The following is a 22,244-nucleotide window of genomic DNA, read 5'->3' as shown; positions in this document are numbered from 1 at the left end:
CTGCCTGAAGCACATTGCAGCTGGCGCTTTGACAACAGAAATTCCACGGAGAAGAGAAATTCCCACTCCATCATCTCAGTGTCTGTAGGCTGCAGCAGCGCACAGGGTCAAACAGTGGAAAAGCGAATCCATAGATGTGAAGCCTGTGGGCTCAGAGACAATTGCATAAGCTCATCCATCCCCCAGTAGATTAACCTCAACTGATAACCACAGACTGATGACGTCAATGCTGCTCTGCTTCTCTTACCCCCACCACCACCATCTTCCAGAGCTGGAAGGCTGTCCCATCATGACTTTATAACGGTAGAGGAAATATAGCCCTCTTATATCCATTACAATGCGATAGTAAAGCTTTATAATAGCACAGCAAAATGCAGCCCATGTTTATTAGTATTCCATCACTCATAAAAATAAATCAGTGGGTAAAAATAAGCCTTTTATATTTCTACTGCTGTGTTCTGTAAGCAGTTTTATTTATACATCATTGCTATGTTCCTGCTTTGTCATTGAGGTTAATACTGGAGACAAATGAAGCAGGAATTTAAATTAAATATAGTTCTTTTATTTTTGACTCTTATCATTGTTGCCAATCAGCATAATCAAATTTCATTGTTACACACTTCAGCATAGACAACCTCAAAACAACATTGTTGTTGGTTGAGTTATTTTAGTTTTGCAGTGTTTTTAAAGGACTGAGGAAGAAACTATCTATCTGTACTTCTTTTTTATTTTTGAAGAATGATATTAACCTAAAAATGAACTTTAACAGTTTGCATCAAGTTAGCTACGGTGAGTTAGAACAGGACAGGAAAAGCTTGTGTAAAATAGTCACATTTAATTTAAAGGTCTCTTTAGATAGGATGGTAAGAATCTAATGCAGAGTTTATATAAATAGTCTGAACAAGCTAGAAAAAGATTTTTACTACTGTATCACATGTGGCATGTTATTATTACTTTCTATACTAAAGTGCATGTGTTGCATAAAATAAAACCAAAATAATAAATGTATATCATATAATATTAGATGCATATTCAATGCAGAGGTCAGATAATAGCATTTTGTATAACTGGAATATCAAATTATAACTTAAAAATTCACGTGCTTTGTATTTCTCCTACCAAATGAAACCACACACACACAAAAAAACGGGCCTTTATTTTGAAGGCACCCACCGGAAGGCGTGCCGGTAAGCCCGTGTGGCTCAGGACGCAGATTCAACAGATCTCACTGCTCTCAGCGACTCTGCAGAGGCAGAAGGGACGCGTTTGAAGACACTTGACAGCTTTCGGAGACTGCTATGACATCTCGCAGGTACAGTGGAGCTTGTTTCTCCAACTGTCATTAATGTCGCTGTGATATTTAACCCCCTACTTTACGAGCGGCCGGTGAAATTGTGCGGACGAGATTGAACAGAGGCTAAAAAGCAGGGGCGCCTCAACTTTCTTTCTTTTTTTTTTTTTTCCATGCAACAAACCCTTTTATTAGAGACACTTGTCGTTTCATAATTTAATTTGCACACTAATAAAAGTAGTTGTCTGTATGTCTTGGTAGAAATGAATTAGGACAGAGTCACTTTGCTTAGTAAGCTGAGGTTTTAACACAGGAGGTGACGCTGAAATCTTTGTTAAGTGTGTTTATATTGAGCTAACATGAGCTGCTGCAGTGGGAAATACAGTAAACATCATTGTTTCCATGTTTCACATGAATTCACTTTTTGTGTGCACGTTTTTAGTGTAAGTGAATGTTCTTATTTAATCTTAAGCTGCAGCTAAAGTCCAGACATAAAATTGAATACAACTTCTTTTCATACATTATACTCTTTTTATTTTAAGTTGTCTTCTACTTTCTTTTAAAACGTGGGGCTGTGGGCTTCTTCTGTCTCTGCCCGCTCTCTTTGTCTGTGCACAGTGCAGGAAATTGTCTTCCAGCTTCCTGTGAATCTAAGCTATACACTCAAAGTACAAATGTGCAAGTTTATAAGTGCACTTTAACTAAACGGTGGTGTTATTCAATCTCAGGCCTCCACTGATGTCTTGTGAATAACCACAAAACAATTAGACATCTTATGTAATTAGTAACTGGAGCTTAAAAACAAGTAGGTTATGAAACATTATGAACTAGAAGCCTGCTGACAGCTTTGCAGTGTGCTGCGTTCCTTATAAATGTGTACGCTTGTTCTCTCCACCAACAATAACTCAGTCCTGTTCTTATACATTATTAACAAAATGCACAACTGTGGACTAATAATGATTTATAAAGCTCATTGAAACATTGACCAGCTTTGCATGTAAGGAATTAAAAGCACCATTGTAATGTGACTGGGCACATACTTATTTAGATTTTGTGTTATTGGCTTATATAATGTGATATGATTGTGGCACATCTTTCTAACCCTTGTCATAAATATGTCTGTCAAAGTGTTGCAGCTATTTCTATGCAGAGTGACCTCTGAACATGTGACCAACTTGTCTGCTGTCGACTCAGGAAAATGCAATGTTGGCAATTAGAGTTTACACTTAATACAAATGGTGTCCCACTATATGGGTGGAAAAGATAGCAGATGTGTCATATCACATGATTTTAGACAGGTGACTGCTGTGTCCTGTATACCTTTCTCTGGTGAAGGGGCAATAGAAAAATAATGACATGTCCAATCTCTGATTTTAGCTCAACTTCACAATACACAAAGGTATTTATTTATATTCTGAAATAACAAAAATAGTGTTGTTCCACAGTAGAATTAGGGCATTACCTTTCCGGCTTACTGTAGTGCCGTACTGATACATGTTGCAGGAATCTGGATCTACCTACATATTATACACAGTTTAGTTTAGAAAGGCTTGTTGTGGCTCAGGCTATGGATCATTGGCGAGTCTGTGACTCAGGGCGTAAGACAGTGTACCGTGAAATCGCCCTGTGGGTCAATCCAGTTGCAAGGCAGTGTGTGTGTGTGTGTGAATTTTTGTTTGATAGGGGTTGATGCAGTGTAAAGTGCTTGTGAGTACCTGTAAAGCAGAAAAAAACCCCTATAAGTCCAGAGCATTTATCATATATGTGTTGTATCCCTAAAAAATATGGATGTTTTCTGCACAACACACCAGCATTTACTTGACTAATACAACAGAAACTGGGCATAATTACCTTAAACTCCATGTTAATGTTCACTTCCAAATACGTAGTATTTACAGTGGGATTCAGATTACATGATTGGACTGGCCTGGGGTAAAAGCTGTCTCCAATAGACACAGTTGTGGAAGTGTTAAAAATCCCAGTGAATTTCACAACATATGGGAATAAATAATAAGAAGACTACTATCACAGATAAGGGGTAAACACTGAGACTAAGTATAAAGCTGCTTGCATGTCTGCCAGTTTCCATGGTTGGTTGCTGGCCGAGACGTGTATGAGTGTTGCTCTGTGGCTCGCTCTGTACTTCCTGAGCTGACTTGCCACAGGAGAACAATACTACAATGCGTACCATCCTGATCTGACAGACCTGCTCTCCTGTTAATGATTATTCACATTATTCATCATGCTTTTGGTAAAGTCTGGGGTTTCCACATATTTTCATTATGTATGTCATTATTGTTTTTGTAATAATGATTAAGTCATAAAGGAACTATTTGTACTGTCCCTTACTGTAACACTAGTGTAAACGTAACGGTGGCATTTTAATGAGTTTCCTATAATTGTAGATACAGAGAAAGATGTAATGATGCAGAAGCACTTTACGCTGATGTTCCACTTCTATTCGGCCAATTCTGTGTAGTATTACAAACTTTCCACTATTGGAAACCACCTCTGCCCCCCTTTGTTTGTGGAACAGACCTTGTCTGTCACTGAAACTCATTTGACCAGCTGAGAACAGTGAGTCAGTTTTCTCGATAAGCCGCCAGGAAAACAACAGCCCGTGTGGAGGAATAAGATAACACTGCCAACATTTCCAGGAGTGCTCTGAACAAACTAACAGTTTGTTCAGATACATGTTTTGCATTTTATTCAGAAATAAAACAATGCAGATAGATTATAAGTGACAAATTATTAAAATATTTTCAGCTCCTCATACCCATGAGCTTTGAATGCTTAAAAAGGAATTCAGACACGCTTTTCCACATGTATGTGGACTATTTAACATTTAAAATACCGCAGCCGCTTTCCTCTTTGACTGAACCATGTAATTTTTGGCTCCGCTTTGATCAAAGCTGCCACACCTGCTGCTGCTTCTGATTCTCCTCTGTAGAGAAATGATTATATCAAAGTGATACTCATTTGAAAGTGATTCAGTGAGAAGTGCTGCCTTTAGCCAGTGAAATCAGTACATTGGAAAAGAGGAACAAAATGATGTCCCACTAACTATTATTTCCCATTTACTGTCTCTTTGTTGGCAGGTTAGTGCAGACAGAAAAGGTACTTCTCCAAAAATATTGTATGTTGCATATTTGTCTCTGTCGTCCGAGTGTGTAAAATTCAACATCTTTCGAACTAACTATTGCAACTAATCAGTAGTTATCTTAGAAATAATTCAGATTATCAATCAGATATACTATAATACAGATATACTATAATAGCAACAGTGGATTACAACATATAAAAGTTGTGTTTAAAATGTGTTTATATAATTTTAACTGGCTGTAAAAAACCCAGCCAGTTAGGTTCTCTTTCCGATAACCTGAAGTGGAAGAAAGTAAAATAATTGCCATTTGTTATTTCCAGTAGGTCTCATATGCACATTCTTTTGCATAGTAAATGAGATATGGAAAATCTTAGCTAGGTATCATCATATATTTGATTTAAATAATCAGATTGTGATCACTAACATTTTCCTGTGGACTGAATGCCTCACTAAATCACACATATAATCTGCTCTTCCTTACAGACTGTAAAATCCCTGCTGTTTGCTTTTAATAACTTTTGATATATATGTCAAAAGTGTAACTGTATTTAACTGTATTTTTAAAAATGTGTTTCTTAATAACAAATGTGTAAAAGAATCAAAATGAGACTTTTTGAATGATTACACTGTTCCCACAGATTATTTCTTAATCCTTTTGCTATTTTGAGTAAGAAGTCCAGTGTGTACTCACTGTTTTCTTTTTCCAGAAAATTTGGTTTCCAGGTGGTCTGTTAAAAAAAGGCTGGATGTGTCTGTGAAAAAAGTTATTTATTAACCATTAATGCCTGGAGCCACTTTAACTGTGTGTTTGGCAAACCACAAACCATGGATACCCTCTAATGTTAGTTGTTTTTACCTGTTTAAAAAAGTTGTCTTAACTGTGTAAGCTTTTGACCATCTGTCATTTTTGTTACCAATAGCATTTTTGTAAGTCAGTCAGTGTTGGTGGATTACAAATTATATGTGCATTTGCACAAAAACTACATGTACATGTACAACAGTGGCCTAAATTAGTCATTTAGCTAATTCTACTAATATGACTGCGTGGTGGTACAGGGCGAAGTAAAATATTCAGCAATGGCAGGGTGTGCGAGTTTAGCACCTCATGTAAATACCCGGCTCATCAGCTGGGCTAAAAATATCTGCAACATTACCAAAATCCACACCCCAGGGCTTGTCTGTGACCAATATAGCCCTAGCAGAAGCTTTCATGCTGCGCTGCTGATACTAAGTATATCACCTTTTTGTCACTGTGCCTAGACAGGCGTGCTTTAAATAGCTGACCAGGGCTATATTGAACTCGAGACATTATGTAAGTGGATAGAGTGGTGGCTCGATCCACGCTGGGCCTGTTTTCCCTGAACCAGCCAGAGGCCTAACCCGCAGCTCTCAGCTGCCTCTGTCTCTCCTAAAGTACATCCAGTGTATTCTTCCTTTCCCTGTCAATGTCCTGCCGGATAAAACCAGGCTATTTGAAATCCCGTTCTTTTTGTCTTCTCCCCGTCTCTGTGTCTCACTGCCCAAGGCCAGATGCGTGGAAACGGGGCGCCTGGTGGTTGTCAAAGGGAATCCTATTCTTGGAAAGCCCTGAGTCACTCTTGCTTCTGCAGTCATGATCGGAGGAATATGATAGGGCTATATAGGAAGAGCCTGCTGCTCAGTCCACTTAAGATTAACTCCATCTGCAGTACTAAATGGTACTGTAAATCTTTTCAGTCAAACAAAAAAGTTAGAAATACCTTTTCACCAATATCTCTCTGACTTTTTAAAAATAAATCCAATACTCCACAACGACTTTTAAACAACTTCACATACTTATGTATAAACAAAAGTTACCTTGGAAGTCTAAGAGAGATCTTTTACGATTTAATTTGTTTTGAATTGGCTCCCTACAGCCACGTAAGGGTTATAGCACAGCAAATCACACATTGCAGCTTATATTTTACATTTCATTAAATCAACACTGGCTTTTACTGAACAAAATTAACGTGTAATTTTTACACTGTATCCAGCACTTATTGCAGGCATCGTATTTACTGTAGCTGGATAAAATTTCACATCTGTAAGCAAATAAGCAAGACTTTTTATGTTTAATATCAGTGATTTATAATAACAAGTGTTATAACTGTTTTTGCAAGCATTTCTTGGTGATGGCCTAAAAGTTAATCATTAAACAGAGCAACACACACTAAAAGAGAAAGGACAAATACATTTAGTCCTGCACTTAGACAACACAGACAGCCAGATTACTAAGTAATAGTTTCACTACGTATCTCATAAAGCCCTCCCAGAAAACCCATCAAGGGCCCTGCAGTCAGGATTGTGTAAGTGACATTTGGGGAAAATGGGTTTCTGGATTAAAAATAAAACGTATCACTTGCCTTATATGAAAGGACAGTGCAGTCAGATCAAAATCAAACTTTCTACCCACTCTAGCTTGGTATAGATAACCCGCTATACTGAGGTGTATTGGGTCATCTATTAAGGGCGGGGTAAGCAGGTTTGATCCCATTTTACTCAGTGTATCAATATATAAATTGGTGAATCAGTACCTGTTCCTAGAGGTGGTTGTAGAAACTACGGGTCACTGTAAGGTCACTATTGGTGCACTATGTTCTTTTTATTGTCAGTACTTTCTTGTCTTCATTTATTTTCATACTCATCTGAGAATCTCCCTAACCCACCCCTGGAAAATGAATAGCTTCATGGCATCCTGCTGAATTGGCTGGATTGGAGGCTTAGCCTGGGCTAACTATGATCCGGTGTAACTACGCCACACATGATTAGGTGTAATCTCCAGGCACGGGTAACACAGCTGTTGCAGTTAGCAGCGGACAAGATAGCAGGGACCTTGTAACGCTTGGAGACCTGGCAGTCAGATATGGTCTGGCACGGTTTGGTCTTTGTTACACCCAGAAGCTCTATTAGCTTTAGGTTCCCAGAGTGGGGCTTTTGGAGCGCAGCCATTGGACAGCCGCTGATCTCTTACACTATGAAGCTGGAGAGAAGGTGAGGCTGATGGAGGAGAGCAGAAGGTGGTTGGACCAGTCTGCCAGCGCCTGTCACATGTGTCGGGAAGGAGGGGGGGTGGGGGTGGCTGATAGCAGTGACAAGTGCTCGTATCAGGCCTGCTCACGCTCGTCTAAATCCCAGATTAAAAGGCCTCCGCCCCCTCGCTTGCTCTCCCCCCTCTGCACTCACTCTCTCCTACTCTCTCTAACACCCTTACAAAGCACCCCACTTCACTTCCCTGTCGTTTCTCTTGCTGTCTCTGTCTCACTCTATCTAACCCAGTAGCACTTCTACGCGCACCCCCCTCCACCCTCTCCGTTTCGTCTCTATATCTCCCTCACTCCCTCCCACCCTCCCTTGTGTAACAGTGCCCAGTGCTGGATTACTAAGCTCTGAGGCTGCTGAAGCAAGGGGCTGTGGCAGGCTTCGACCAGAATGGTGAGGTAGGGCAGAAACAATTCCATTCATATCCAGTTGATTTTCTGCTTTTGGGACGACCCTCTCACGTCTTTTAACCCCACCTCCTCCCGTAAATAATACCTTTTAATTCTGCTGTAGTTTGGTTAATTTAATAAACAGAAGGAGAACAAGTGAGCTCAGGAGTGTGGGTGTTTCAGGAGGGCTAGGAGTCTGTTTTAGTTTTTAAGAAGGCACTGAGTTGTGTGCCAAGACACTCAGGAGAAGGTGCTCCCAGCCTTCAGCTGTCTGTAAACCTGACGAGGTGAAGAGTTGTGCAGTAGTTTTTGCTGTTGTGGGTTTGAAAAAGTGATCCAGTGTTGACATGTGGTTCCAGTCCATCTCTATTGTTGTGATAATTTGACCAGAGACAGCAGTACTGCGATGAGAGATTAGATATGGATTAGTGACATAAGGCATTTTTGCCCCGCTGTTATTATTTTTCCGTATGACTCTGTGTAGGATTAAAAACAATACCACAAATAATCTGTCCACCATCTGACACCCATGACCTGTCAATGGTTCCTCAGTACAGTGGGCTGGCCTGACTGAGTTTTATCAGTTACAATTCCTAAAAAAACAAAGGGATCCTTTTTAAAAATGTCTGTTTATATTTTGTTAATATTGTATGATGATGGCAAATGTAAACATATTGTATTTTTTAGGTATATTTAGTAAAATAGACTACTAAACTAAACTACAATTCACAATTCAAATTACAGTCCAGTATTCGTGGATCAACTATCTCGACAGTTTCACATAATTTGCCATTTCTTTACTTACACAGCATTTAACATATCAAATCTTAACTTTCAAATCTTACTAAATAAAAAAGTCAATGTATAGGTGTCAGCTCTGGTACTAAAAATATTTTAATATTACAGCTCTTTGTATTGGTAGATGGTCGTATGTTGGGGATATGTTGCCTGAGTGCTCTGGTCGATAAGATTCTCCAGATTCTGATCTTGTTCTAAAACTAACACCTGGTATATATACATTTATCAGTAAGGTAAAATACATGATAAACATTGTAAAGCGGAAAAACACATATTATTAAGCTAAACTAACCCAATTTTAACATAAACAGTTCGTCAGAATGCACATTTCCCAGTTTAAACATTTGATTTTATTTAAAAGTTAATGTTGTTATATGTTGTAAACATTGCATATCCTCTCCAATAATCACTGTATCAGTAGTGTATTTTTTACTATTCAGGGACTGAATGCCACAAGGATTCAGTATTGTCGATGATACTTTTATCACTTTTACAGTGTCCTTGAATCATTTCCTGTTTGTCTCCAAATGGTCGGTCCCAAGCACCACCCACCCCAGCAGACTTCCAGAGATATTTCTCCTATCACAGGAAAAGCCTTGTCCAATTCACTCTCTGCTCTTACATGTATTTATGACTAATCCTCTTGTAATAAGTTAGTTTTTATTATTTGTAAAGATCCACTTATAATCTTCTCCCTCAGCTCGTGCTGCAGATCTGTTTCGTCACTCCGTGTGGTCTGGGTTAGTTGTGGTTGTCTCAGGGCTTTGCCTCAGTCTTGCTTTTATTGATCAAGACTCTGAATCGCATTTAGCCTGTCAAGTAGGTTTTGGTCATTTATAGAAATTATTACTAGCCCTGTGCTGTGGTTAAACTCCAGCAATAGAAGATCCTCAGTGACCACAATTCATGTATCACCCCCTCCTGTAAAACCCCTGTCACACATTTAGCATCATTACTAAGTCTCCTACAGTGTCTCTCTCGCTCCCACCTGTCTCTTCTTTCACTGCTGTCATGTTTCCTCTCTGTCATAGTCAAAACAGCCATGCTTTGTGATTGACAAACAGTGAGCGTCACTTTGATTTGTCTGTTAAGTGGAAAATGGTGACAGTTGCTTCATCTCCAAAAGCGTGCGCGTCTCACATTTACATTTAGCTCCTAAAAAAGCAATTTTCAAGTAGTTCCCTTTCAGTTTTAGTAAATGTCACTCTCAGATCATGTGCTCTGAATTAAGTCATTCTGACAAACAGAAACTCCAACAGTCGACAGGCTGATATATCTTTGTTATGCAGTAATTATATCAATGTTTTTATGCATTTATCAGGTATTGAAGAAAGAAATGGGACACATTTTCTCACAAAACGAGCAGAGATTTAGACCTTTGCTGAGAGCAAAGACCATGACAGTATTCTGGTGTGTATTCACTGCTCTGAAGTGACACAAGATCTGCTGAGCTGACACATGAGTCTTATTTTTATCTTACTGTCATGGGTTTGTGTCATACAGTGTACGAAAACAGAAACTACTAAATGCTCAGCCTCTGTTAAAGCTTTCAGATATTATCTTCTCAGCGTGAGCTTCATGAAGGCGCTCTTGTGTCGTCCGCTGCCTGCTCTCTGCCGGGTTATATTAATCAATAATAAGCCTTTGTAGTGTGTCGAGTGTAGTGGTGGTGAAAGGCTATGATTTAGGATGTGAAATACATAATTTCCATGACTCATTTGGTCTATATGTCAGTGTCAAGAAAGTGTGTTTTCCCATTCTTGTTAAATCATTAACATTTACACTCATTTTATTTCCAAAGATAAAGTCAAAGGCTACAGCTAAAGGTCATTTTGGTATTTGAATAATCTGGGGACTCATTTTTAACTAATTTATCAAACCAAAAGTAATTTTCTTATTTGTATCACTCAGAAAACAAATAAATAAATACATAAATCAGTGTAATGGAAATGGTATAATGACAGTTTCTCGCTATTTAGGTAAATGCTTGTGAATTGCAGATAGTCTGTGTGCAGGCAGGGAGGAGAGAGGGCAGGATTTGCCTCAGAGTAATAATCAATAGCTTTTCATAATATATTGTATGTGTATTTGTGTTCTAATTGCCTATGATGCATTGCTGTTGAGCAGTAGTATTTCCACCCATGTGTCACAGGAAATTCCGTTTTTGTTTGGGGTCATATTTCATTGACATGAAAACATATACGTTTACAGCTGTGCAAACTTAATTCTAAAAGGTTTTTTAATGATCACTTAGACTTCAAAATTGATAAACTTACATTAGCAGGTGAAACGTGCCATTGGATAGTAGCCGTATACACCTACTAAGGTAAAATACTAATATGTCTACTGTACCTATTAGATTTATTTAATAACTGCTTTCAGCTTTATAGTCATTCTACTAAATTTCTTATAAATTAGATTTGTTACACCAAACTTCTGAATGGTGATGTCCTGCATGATTATTGTATTTATTTTAAGTGAGGGACTATCCGGTTTATCAGAGTGTGTTGTTTAAGTAAGAGAATTACATATATGGGTTAATTTGCTTAAGTTGGGTCTGAAAACATAACCTCATTAACATGTACACTTTGTGTTTGTGTTACCTCTGATAGACAGCACTTATTGTGTTCGTGTACAAATACATGCCAGCTTTCAAACACCCCAAACCCCCCCCCCCCGTCTGGACACACAAAGAGGCCTTGGATGGCTAATGGTGCGTTGGATTAGCCAGCAATGGCACACAGTAGTTAGGAAGGTTTAACCCAATGATCCCTGCTTAAACATGAGCTCTAAATCCATGCAGCTGACACACAGCCATTCACTGGGACACGGCCGCTGTACCCACCTACTGCTTCTTTGAGACCATATTGTCCCTCACACATTAAATACAGTTTTTACCCAACACTCCATCTCTGGTTTCTGTCTTGTGATTGTTTGTGAAATATGGTTCATCTTGGATAAGTGGCAGCATCAGCAATAGTACACAACCCTGATCAGGTCAGCATACCTGAGAAGTGGATAGGATAAATATTTGTCTAAGAGAGGAAGTAACATGTAATTATTAGCTTTGGCTTTGCAGTGCTACAAACCGGAGTGTACTTCCCTCTCAAACCTGGACAGGACTTAGAATTTGTATGTATTTACAGATCACGGAACAAATGTGTGGTCCATTTTTATTTTAATTGAAAGATGTGCACTACTTGTGTTCTAATGCACCACAAGAGTGATCATAGGAGGATACTTTAAAAAGCCATCTGTGAATACATCCCCATGGAAAAGGGTATAAATATGACTGAATGTTTATTTGCTACAATTGCTTTGAATTTAGGCCTAAAATACTGCTTATTTTAGGTTGATTTACTGAAATAAGTTTGTTATTATGGAATGTCACATCCATTGAAAAACTTGAAAAAGCAGGACATTACATACTGTTCTGTTAAAAAGAAAACTAAGCATAAGTCATGTCTAGTACCACGTCCTTTTAACACCATTAGTCAGTGCCTAAATGGAAGATTCGCTGGCTCAAAATGAAACTTGACATGACAAACACATATTGATTAGTGAATCACAGATTACAAAAATACAGGAAAACCTTTAACTGTAACCTTTTACCTTAACTAAACTATAAAAGCACAGTAGCAGTGTACAGCTATTCTTGTCTTTTGACGTATTAAAGTGGTGATATATTTATTTCTTCACAGACACAATAGACATAAATATGTTTCATATTACACTAATTAAACATTACATTCATCATGACTAATGCATATAAAATGAGTCAGAATGCTCCTACACATCTGCATGTAAATAACACTCATGTAGAGCTGTGAAGCTGAAACATTCATAGTCAGCTTGACAGTAAAACTGACATTTCTGAATTAAATAGATTCAAGAATTTGTACATTTCTTACTGCTAACTAATATGTGATGGTGATGTATACGGGGTTGTTAAAACTAAAGTAGATGAGATCATGTAAGAAATGATGCGTTGAATTCTGTTGTGTTTTGTCTCCATTCACAGCGAGGTTAGTCAGTGATACGGCATAGATGGCATACATTCTCTATCATCGACACACCGCTCAATTTGGCATTAACAGGCCACTCTTTTACCCTGTTTCTTCACTATTTTTAGGTGGTTCCACCCCAACATCACCGGATTCGAGGCAGAGCAGCTCCTGTTGACCCGGGGCGTTCACGGCAGTTTCTTGGCCCGGCCCAGCAAGAGCAATCCAGGGGATTTCACCCTCTCTGTTCGGTAAGTCCTCACCTTAGATCATCTTTGCTTACTTTACATCACAGTTACCGTTACAGTTTAAGCACTTTACTCTTCTTTTGATCCATCATAATTTACATTTACACAAACAAAATTCAAGACTGCATAGGTCAAATGCACGGCTCTGTTAAAATACTTTTAGTAAGAGAATGAGGAGTGACTGTACTGGTTTAACTGAAGTATAAAGTTCACCATTCAGGAGCGGTGAAGGCCTTTGTCGTTGCAGTTTCTACCCTTGGGTCAACAAGTGATGTAACATTTTTGTCTGTGGGTGAACAGGTGCATTTAAACAGAAGCTGTTTTGAGTGTTTCTAGGAAAATGTTAGATAACACAGTTGGAAAGTGTGGTTTGGTAACATTTTCACACATACTGGCTAAAACCTAATTTGGGCAGCGAATTACGGCTACGTTGAATCGGACAAGCAAAGCCAAGCTCAATACCCTGTTAAACTATCATTCATTCCTCAAAACATGTTTCTTTTAATCTATTTAATTAAGAACCCTGGTATGTTGCAGAGAATGTAAAGTGTTTGGGAAGCGGGGTGCAGCACTACATGCTTTGGTGATTACAGACAGCAGGAAACAAACTGCGATAGAAGGAGAGAGAGTTTTAATACGGGCTCTTCCTTCAGCGGAAGCTTTTAAGAGTTACATCAGTTGGCCAAGCGCCTGGAAGAAAGCCCAAACACATTTGTTACTCTTCGACTGTAGTTGTAGCTGGCATGGCGACATGGGAAGGGAGAGGCTGTTGCGAGTTTGTTTGTGTAAGAGACAGAGACAGAAAGAAAACATGTAAACAGAGTAGTTGGACAGTGAGCAGCTTTTAAATAATATTTCAGAGTGAGAGACCTGTTAAGGCTTTGACCTGCCTGTGGTATGCGTATTTATGTGTGTGGTGCAGTGGGTTGTAAATCTTACACACACACAAACACCACAGGAAGGTTGGTGGGGTAAGCTGTAGTCACAGTTTGTGGTTTTGACAGACGTAAACACACACACACACACTGAGGTCAAGTGGCCAGTATGCAGAACCTCACCACCTGCTAGAGAAGGTAGGTCACTTTGAACTAGGATGAAGGAGGGGGGAAGCAAAGTTCATATTAAAGCAAGAGTGTGCAACATTTCATACAAGAAATACCTCAGTTGTTCTCCTACAAATGACGTGTAATAAAATCTGCAATAAAACAAATCACTCAGTGGTTTGACTGCTGCAGCTTTACTTGGTCTGGTATGACCAGAAAAACATGATGTCTGAAGTTTGCAAATGTTATCGACATTTAGCTGGAGTTTGTTGTTATTTTGAATACATCACCAGGTTTAAAACGGCTTCTCTACTTGTACTATTTAATTATTTGTTTTAGTGTTACCTGTATCCTGTTATTGACATTTGTCAGTTCAAACCTTCTCTGGCTTTGTATTAGTAATATTTGAAACCTAATGCAAACTTACAAGACTACAGAAATGCACACAGGATTTTTTGTTTTGGTGACATAAATCAAGCAATCCTGGTAAAAAAAAATAGATCTTTTGTTGATTTATTTGAATGTTTGTTAATAGCAAAATCTACTCAACAGTAATGCCTTTGTACTTTTACAGCTCATATAAACTTTTATTATTTAAAGAAAGGGGAATAGAGTGTAGAAATGTAGGAATTTAGTGTTTACACAGAGCTTTTCTTTACCACTGACTGTTTTTTCCTGATTGATCTGCACCAAGTAAAGTTTTTAAAATTTTGAAAATATACTGCAGTTATCTGTAGAAGCTATTTTTAGTTAGTATATCTTTCTTCCTCCACTCACTTTTCCTTTCTCTTCAAACGAACACACACACACACGCTGAGATAGGCAGTGTTGTATCAGAGGAGAGGCTAATTAGCTAGTCATTAGCCAGGTTTCGTCTTACCAAGGCCATTATTAGTGAGACAGTCACAGTGAATGTTCAGATTGTAATGGACGTTGAGGGACTCCATTGGCCCTCGTTCTCTGCGTCTTATCTTCCTCTCTCTGCCTCTCCACTTCTTATCTCCACCACCTCTTTTCCTCTCCGCTCCACGAGGTGAACAGAAGAAGGAGGGGTCAGGCAGAGCTGCTGCTCAAAAGCATCTGAAGACTCAAGCCTGAGATAATGAGAGCTTTTTGTAGATTTTGAAAATGTAATTAATTCAGAGTTTCATAAAATTCAAAGAAGGGAAAGTTTCGAAAACTTTGGCTATAATTTATATCCAAGTCTAACTTTGTAAGGAGAGCAGTCTGGTTGAGTTTTCTCCATCATTTTTCATGCTCTTTTATACATTAAACAGCCTAAGGGAGGATTTTTATGGGCAATCTTAAGAGAGAATTTTGTAGGCCAAATTACCAGAGAGACCAAGTGTGTTTTCTCTGAGCCTTTTTATTATATAATGCGATGATTTACTTACAGGCTATTCAAACAATAGGTATGCGCAGTTGAGTAAAACAGCATTTCCATGTCATGATTGTGGATGGTAAGATTGATAATGATTGTTGTATGCATTTTTAAAATGTCCAATTATGCATTCTGACACATAACCTCCTATCACAGCATGACCCAGATTAACAAGCTAATACAGGCTTTGGGTGTAGCTCACTCAGCATTTCAGCAAGGACAAAGATAACAATGACTATGTAGCATGCAGATGTTTGTGTGTTTCTGGTTTCATGACATGTTCTAAGACAGTAGACGTACTGCTGGTACCATAAACAATAGATAATACTTTAACAATAGCTACTTTTTAGTGTTGGGAAGTCCGATGAAATACGGAAACAAATTAAATGTATCCCGTGCCATGCTACCTTTCGTTTGCTGGCTGCGTTTATCAGTCAAACAACAGCACATAAATAAAAATATTCTGAACTGCTGTAGAAATAAAGTAGCACAGCCCCTCTTCAATGAGATAAGTAATTTTTATCATTTTTTCATATGCTTTAATTTTGCCCGTTGTTTATGTGTTTAGATATCTGGTATTGCCTATGAATCAACAGTAGGACTAAAAGATTTGTCAGAATTTGGAAAAAATATCTTTCCCAAATTGCCCAATCTTCAGAAGGCAGCATACGGTGGCTGAGGAAATACGAGATGCACTTCAAAAAGATGCACTTGATCTATGCCTGGTTTTTCTACAAGCTTTTGACAGACACAACACACTGGCCACATCAGAAATTTTCTGTCAGATTTTATGTTGAGTCATTTGGCAGAGGCTTTTATCCAAAGATTTGAGCACTCATCCTTTAGGAGTTAGGTTAAAAAAGCAGTGCAGCAGTCTGTTAAAATGCACAAAAGAATTTGAAATAGAGGCCAAAACATTATCAACCTCAATTTCATAAGCCAACTGGAATCGGTAAAAGGGATTTCTCAGTGGTTTCAGGCTGTATTGAGTGAAAAATATTGCTTCAGGCCAAAACAAGCAATAATTTATTAATTCCACGTTTTATTCATATATATCCACGTGTGTTTTTGAGCAATGTAATAGCCAGTTGTCCATGTTTATGTACTTCATCTTATCATCGTGTTAGATTAGTCATACAGATCTAAATGCTGTTTTATTTTTATTTTTTTATGAAAACCCACTATTACACATTTACCTTGCACATACAGTAGATGTGGTCAGTTTGCAGCAGATGCATGAAATTAAGATGCTCATAGAGAGACACTGTGAAAGATTGTGTGCTGTGCTTATGCTTAGCTGGTGCTATCGGCACAAGCCAGTTAATGGGAGAGTCGAAGACAGTGTGTCTTGCTTGTATGGAGTGCACTTTTGTTTTTCCCGTAAAGGATACTTAATCAAATTAAATACACAATAAAGACTGACTAGAATTTCACTGTGTATGTTTAGGACATGCTATGTATGTGTGCACTAGGTTTTCTACTTGTCGTGCTGAACATTTACCATCACTCACAGTTTGTTTTGAGTTTGTTGTGAAATTAAAGTTTGGATTTGGTAACTTTTAATAAAAAAAATATATACATATCCTGTTTATATGTGTTCAATTTGTGTGGAACAAATTAGTAGTGATGAGTAGATTTTCAGAATGATGAAGCCGTTTGAGAGAGATGAACACTCTTTCCCCTCCAAAATAATTAGACAGGATGGAAGAGGGAACGTATGTAACCTCATTTTGTTACAAATGAGGAACACCTTTGTACTTTGTACTTCTCATAGATGGGAATTACTGCAATTTTATGCTACATCCTCAATTGTTAAATGTCTGAAAACTCAAATGATTAATAAAGTGATAGACATTGAAAAGTTATGTTTCTATGCAATAAGAATTGTGCCAGTATGAATTACATTGGCAGTGTTACCCAATAAATCTCTTACTGTATATGGACATGAATGAAATTAAATGGCATTTTAAAGTGTAGGTAAAAACCCTGTCTTATTGCATTGCTGAAATGCATTGGTAGGTGATGCACTGTAGCTGATGCAAATGTATATGGTTATTAAACTGTTTATTCAGCTACTGCTATTTTTACTTATACTAGAAAAATGTACATAAAACCACCACTAGTTGGAAAAAATAGTGAATATATGTAATATGCACATGATCACATGAGAATTAGTTCTTGTTTTTGTCAATATTACATTGAGTTCAATGTTTTATAAATGCCTTTACTTTTATTCCTGGTTAGAAGGAAGCTGTTAATGTCAATGCTATAAAAATATCAAGATGTATTTTTGACGCAGTGTTGCAGTGCTGCTCTTCTGCTTTGCCCTGTTGAGCTAGAGGATTTCCATGGCTCACTATGCACATATGTAATATGGATTTTGTTTCTTATTTATTTAATAGGTCATTAATTGCATTAATTGTGATGCTTCATAAACAAAGATTATTAATATTTTTACTCTATGTTTTGCCACAATAGAAGGATGTTTGTGGATAATGTTTTTTAATAATAATGTTCGTGTACATGATAAGGCAGAAGAAATCTTTAGGCTACATTGGACAGTGGTTTAGTAAGTTGCACGTAGTGAGGCATAAAGTAAATTTATATATAGGAATAACATATATATATTGACTCAGTTGTGTTAAATTCTTCATTCCACACCTAATCAAAGTCAATGTTTTCCTTTTTTCAGATGATCATAGTGAAACTGTCATGTGTTGGAAGATACAGGAGTGAGTCTGAGCTGAGAAAGCATGATGTTGGTCCTGTTTCCATGTACTGAAATAAAAACTGCATATTGCAATAAATCCATAGAAATTATCGGTATCTGAGAGAGGCAGGGCAGGGGAGCGACTGAAAACCTAATAGGATGTGTTTGGCTCATTCCAGAGTTAATGGTGTTAAACTCTGAGAGAAAAGGGGGCTTTGGTCCGAGAGTGGAGGGGCCTTTAACAGGACCAGAGACTCAGGGCAATCTGCCAACAGTCACTAATAGAGCCATAAAGCAATTACCAAGAAACATTGAGAGAGGGGGATGGAGGCAGAGAGATGGATTATGGGACAAATAAACACAAGAATGGAGGAAAGGTTTTGTAGTATGTGGAGTGTGAGGATGGAGAGAAAGGATGAAATTTACAAGGACAAAAGAAAAGTGATGGAGGGAAATAGGATTTGTGCCATTTGATATGACCATCGACGTATAATCAGTTTGCAGAGAGCAAGAGAGATGCACATATGAGATAAAATAGTGCTGACTGCCTGGCTGATCCCCGTGAATGTGTATCTATGTGTGTCATCATACTTGTTTTAAGGATGTTTATTTTTCAGGAAGTTTATCTCTGCTAAAAAAAATACATTAGAAAAGTAGCTGGAAATGGAAAATAGAAAACGAGTACATATATATCTCATAGAGAGGAAGTGTGTGTGTGTGTGTGTGTGTGTGTGTGTGTGTGTGTATTCACATTCATATGCACCTATTCAAACCAGCCAGAGGACTTTGAATATGCAAAGTGGTACCAAATGTTTGCTGGCTTATCAGTATTTGAGTTTGGCAGCTGCATGCATTTCTGTTGCTCTGTTCTGCACTCACAATACAGCCTTGCTCCAAATACAGTAGACATGAAAAGTACAGAGTAATTATAGCATGCAGTAAAGGTACAATCCCCTGTGAGAAGATTAGTATTATTTTGTTTATAACAGTAAGTAATACTCTCTGTGCGATAAAATGGATCAGTATTATCTAAATCACTGTCTTTGTAGCCTTTGTTCTCATATTTGTTTCTGTAATAGCTTGTAGATTATTTTATCATTCCAGTGCACATATGGAAAAGCTCTATTTTATTATCTGTATATACTTATACACATAATTAGTTAGATTAGTGCAAGAAAAAATACAAGGACACACCACAATGTCACCACAATGGCAACTTTTTTTTTTTATGTCAAGAAAATGCCAGCAGCGTCTTCAAATGAGAGCAGATGGCTTGCTAAGCTGGACAACAAAGTGTGTATGATCTTGATTTTGTATTTGTGAGTATACGAACATGTGTGTGGGCGGATGTTTGTGACTGTGTGTGTGCGTGTGAGTGTGGGTTCAGTGTTTAAATGTCTGCAGGGTGCAAGAAAGCAAGAGAAACATGCACACAAGACACTTTGGAGTGCTTTTCTGGAGTGAGTCCACCTCTGTTTACATGTATGAGAACTAACTGAGTGACTAAATTCTCTCTGTGGTTTTTCCCTCTCAGGCGTAATGATGAGGTGACGCACATTAAGATCCAGAACTCAGGCGACTACTACGACCTCTATGGGGGCGAGAAATTTGCAACGCTGGCCGAGCTGGTGCAGTATTACACTGAACAACAGGATCTCCTGCGTGAAAGAAACGGCCACGTCATTGAGCTCAAGTACCCACTCAACTGCAAAGACCCCACCTCTGAGAGGTACCAACACACTACACACTAACAGCCACAAGTTGAAATAAGCTGTAGGCTATTTTTGCACTATGCAGATAAATCAGGTCAGATTTAGCCTTCGATATAAATATTGAAGGTCACTGCAGTGCACTGTTGTTTTATCTACTGTATATTCATTAAAAGTCCATGAAAGTTTCCTCTAGACCACAGTCAGCTATTTTTATTTTTATAGCCTCAAGCAAGTCAGATTGTAAAGCTTTATCCTGCCTGAGAAGCAGCTGAACCACCTGAGAAATGTTATTAGTTTAACTTTCAGTGCACTTACTGTATCCTGTTATGGTCTAATGCTGTTTGTGAGGCATTTTCACTTTCCACAGTGCAAAACTCGGGGCAAAGGTTTGAGTTCTTGCAATTTTTCGAACTTGATTTGAGTCAAGACAACAGCTAAATTTAATATTATAGCTTAAAACTACAGGCAGTTTGGGGATCAAAGTCACTAATACCGGATGACGGCAAAAGTTGAGGTTCCGATATGACAGAAATCTCATATAATATTATCAAGATTGATGTTTAACTTAGGTGACTCTCCACTGTTATGGATCACAGAGGAAAAATTTGTAACATAAAAATATACTGTAGGAAAATGTCTTTTAAACTTTTAGTTCTAAATGCTCAACTAGAGGATGTTCACATGCTGCGGCTTGGTCAACGTTACAGTGAAAGTGAGGAAATGTAAAGTGGTTTCATCAGAGCTTAGCTGCTGGAAAAGAAAAGCATTGTAGAGCTAAAGAGAACGGCGAAATCGGCTGATAATTTTCTGTGGTTTTGTGATAGTGGTAGTTCTTACTCACATTGTTACGCAAAGTCCTTTGATCCATTGTTAATACAAAAATACTCATTAGTGCAGCTTTAAACGTACCATGAATTTCAGACACACTATATGCTCCACTCCACTCTGAGCCTACAAACCATAATATTTAACTATTGTTTAGGCTTATAATTGCATTAGGTGACATTACCTAATCAATTATGTTCTAATACATGTATTTGTTTACACATACTGTATGTCAAACAAGGTTTTTTCCTTTACACAGACCCCCATCACAAGTTCAGATGTAAATCACATCTGTGTTCACAAACGGTGGCATGTTCCCGAATGTTTTTTCAAACAAGCTTATGTGGGTGGTGCTGCTGTTTTTGTTTATGCTCAAGTTTCCACACGCTAGCATTCTTATACACACAGATTGGACACAGACATACACTTCACCACACCTACACACACTTAAATGGGAGACAGCAGCTGGTGTGTTAATACCAGGCATCCATGTATGCTCTCACTCACTCACATACAGGAAGAACATTTGGAAAGCTCGTTTATATAAGCATGTACCAAAAAGATGTCATGCTGAGCTGGTTATGTACATTCACTTTTTCTACACATCTGCACATTGCAATGTATAGATCTTAGTTTCTATTTAGGTCTAAGAGCAACTTATGATATACAGTTTTGGTTTATGTGGTTTTTCCATTCTACATACATCTCTTGTAAGAGCCTCCTACACGTTCTTGCTCACCACACAGGAAAAAAAATTCAAACATGCAGCGCTTTTTATCAGCAACTAAGTGAGCCTGCACCAGTATACACTTTAATACTCAAGTAAATGTCTATACTCACTATGCACAGATAGTTATTAAGTTAAACATTAAAGCTACATTATAGAAATCATCCCTTTAGGCAGGAGACATAATGCTAATCTTCCCTTAATTTGGTCAAGTTCTTTTTTCTAATTTCACACTTGTCTTATAATAATAATTCTATGACCTTGAAACCACATCTAACCTAAGACTGAGCTTCTTCATCTCTCCAGAAGTTAGGGAACATTGATGTTCACTGTTTTTAAATGGGCCTTACCACATTGTAGCTAATGTGACATGATACCCAAAGTAAATAGTTTTAACCTTGAATGTCCTAAAGATACTTCAATGCTAATAATCAAAATATGGCAACAAATCCGATGATGACATACTTCAGAATGATGCTTTGTCATTCAAGGAGTCTCCCATTCAAGGTGTCTGTCTGTCTTTAAATATGGTTTCCGGATTATATTGTGTGTGTGTGTGTGTCACAGTCAGCTGTTTCATGTCCCACCAGGTGGTACCATGGGCACCTCTCTGGACGAGATGCAGAGAAGCTGCTTACAGAAAAAGGCAAGGCTGGCAGTTTTCTGGTACGGGAGAGCCAAAGTAAGCCAGGTGACTTTGTCCTCTCAGTTCTCACCAATGAGGAGAAACATGAGTATGTGGACCGCAAGACCAAGGTGACACATGTGATGATACGCTACCAGGTGAGATAAATCAGTTCAGGCCCCTTAGATATGCAGAAGCTTAAATTGTTATTGTTTCACTGGATTCAGACAGTTTGGAGGCGTATGATGCCTAAAGTCTGTAGCATATTGTTAGTTCTTTAAGTTATGTAATGTTTTAGACATTTTGCACTCCTTAGTCTTGTAGTGGAATT

General features: G+C 38.1%; 1 protein-coding gene across 4 annotated transcripts in view; it reads left to right on the top strand.

Moving 5' to 3' along the window:
• The first annotated feature begins 1,208 nt into the window (after nucleotides 1–1,208).
• The window catches only part of ptpn11b (protein tyrosine phosphatase non-receptor type 11b), a 30,501-nt gene continuing 9,465 nt past the window's right edge, over nucleotides 1,209–22,244 (top strand). For 3 of the 4 annotated variants that reach the window (XR_003299266.1, XM_026367688.1, XM_026367687.1), the window contains exons 1-4: nucleotides 1,209–1,312; nucleotides 12,771–12,893; nucleotides 19,559–19,753; nucleotides 21,879–22,071. Coding sequence is in view for 3 of the 4 variants with exons in the window: in XM_026367688.1 (XP_026223473.1) it covers nucleotides 1,299–1,312; nucleotides 12,771–12,893; nucleotides 19,559–19,753; nucleotides 21,879–22,071 (525 nt within the window). In the remaining variant the exon portion in view is untranslated. Of the gene's footprint in view, nucleotides 1,313–7,779; nucleotides 7,850–12,770; nucleotides 12,894–19,558; nucleotides 19,754–21,878; nucleotides 22,072–22,244 lie in introns of those variants that run through there. The other variant, XM_026367689.1, reaches the window with a different exon arrangement.

The sequence above is a fragment of the Anabas testudineus genome, chromosome 7, assembly GCF_900324465.2.
Source record: "Anabas testudineus chromosome 7, fAnaTes1.2, whole genome shotgun sequence".
NCBI lineage: Eukaryota > Metazoa > Chordata > Actinopteri > Anabantiformes > Anabantidae > Anabas > Anabas testudineus.
The sequence above is the reverse complement of the archived record's forward strand: the minus strand, read 5'-3'. Positions and strand labels throughout refer to the sequence as shown.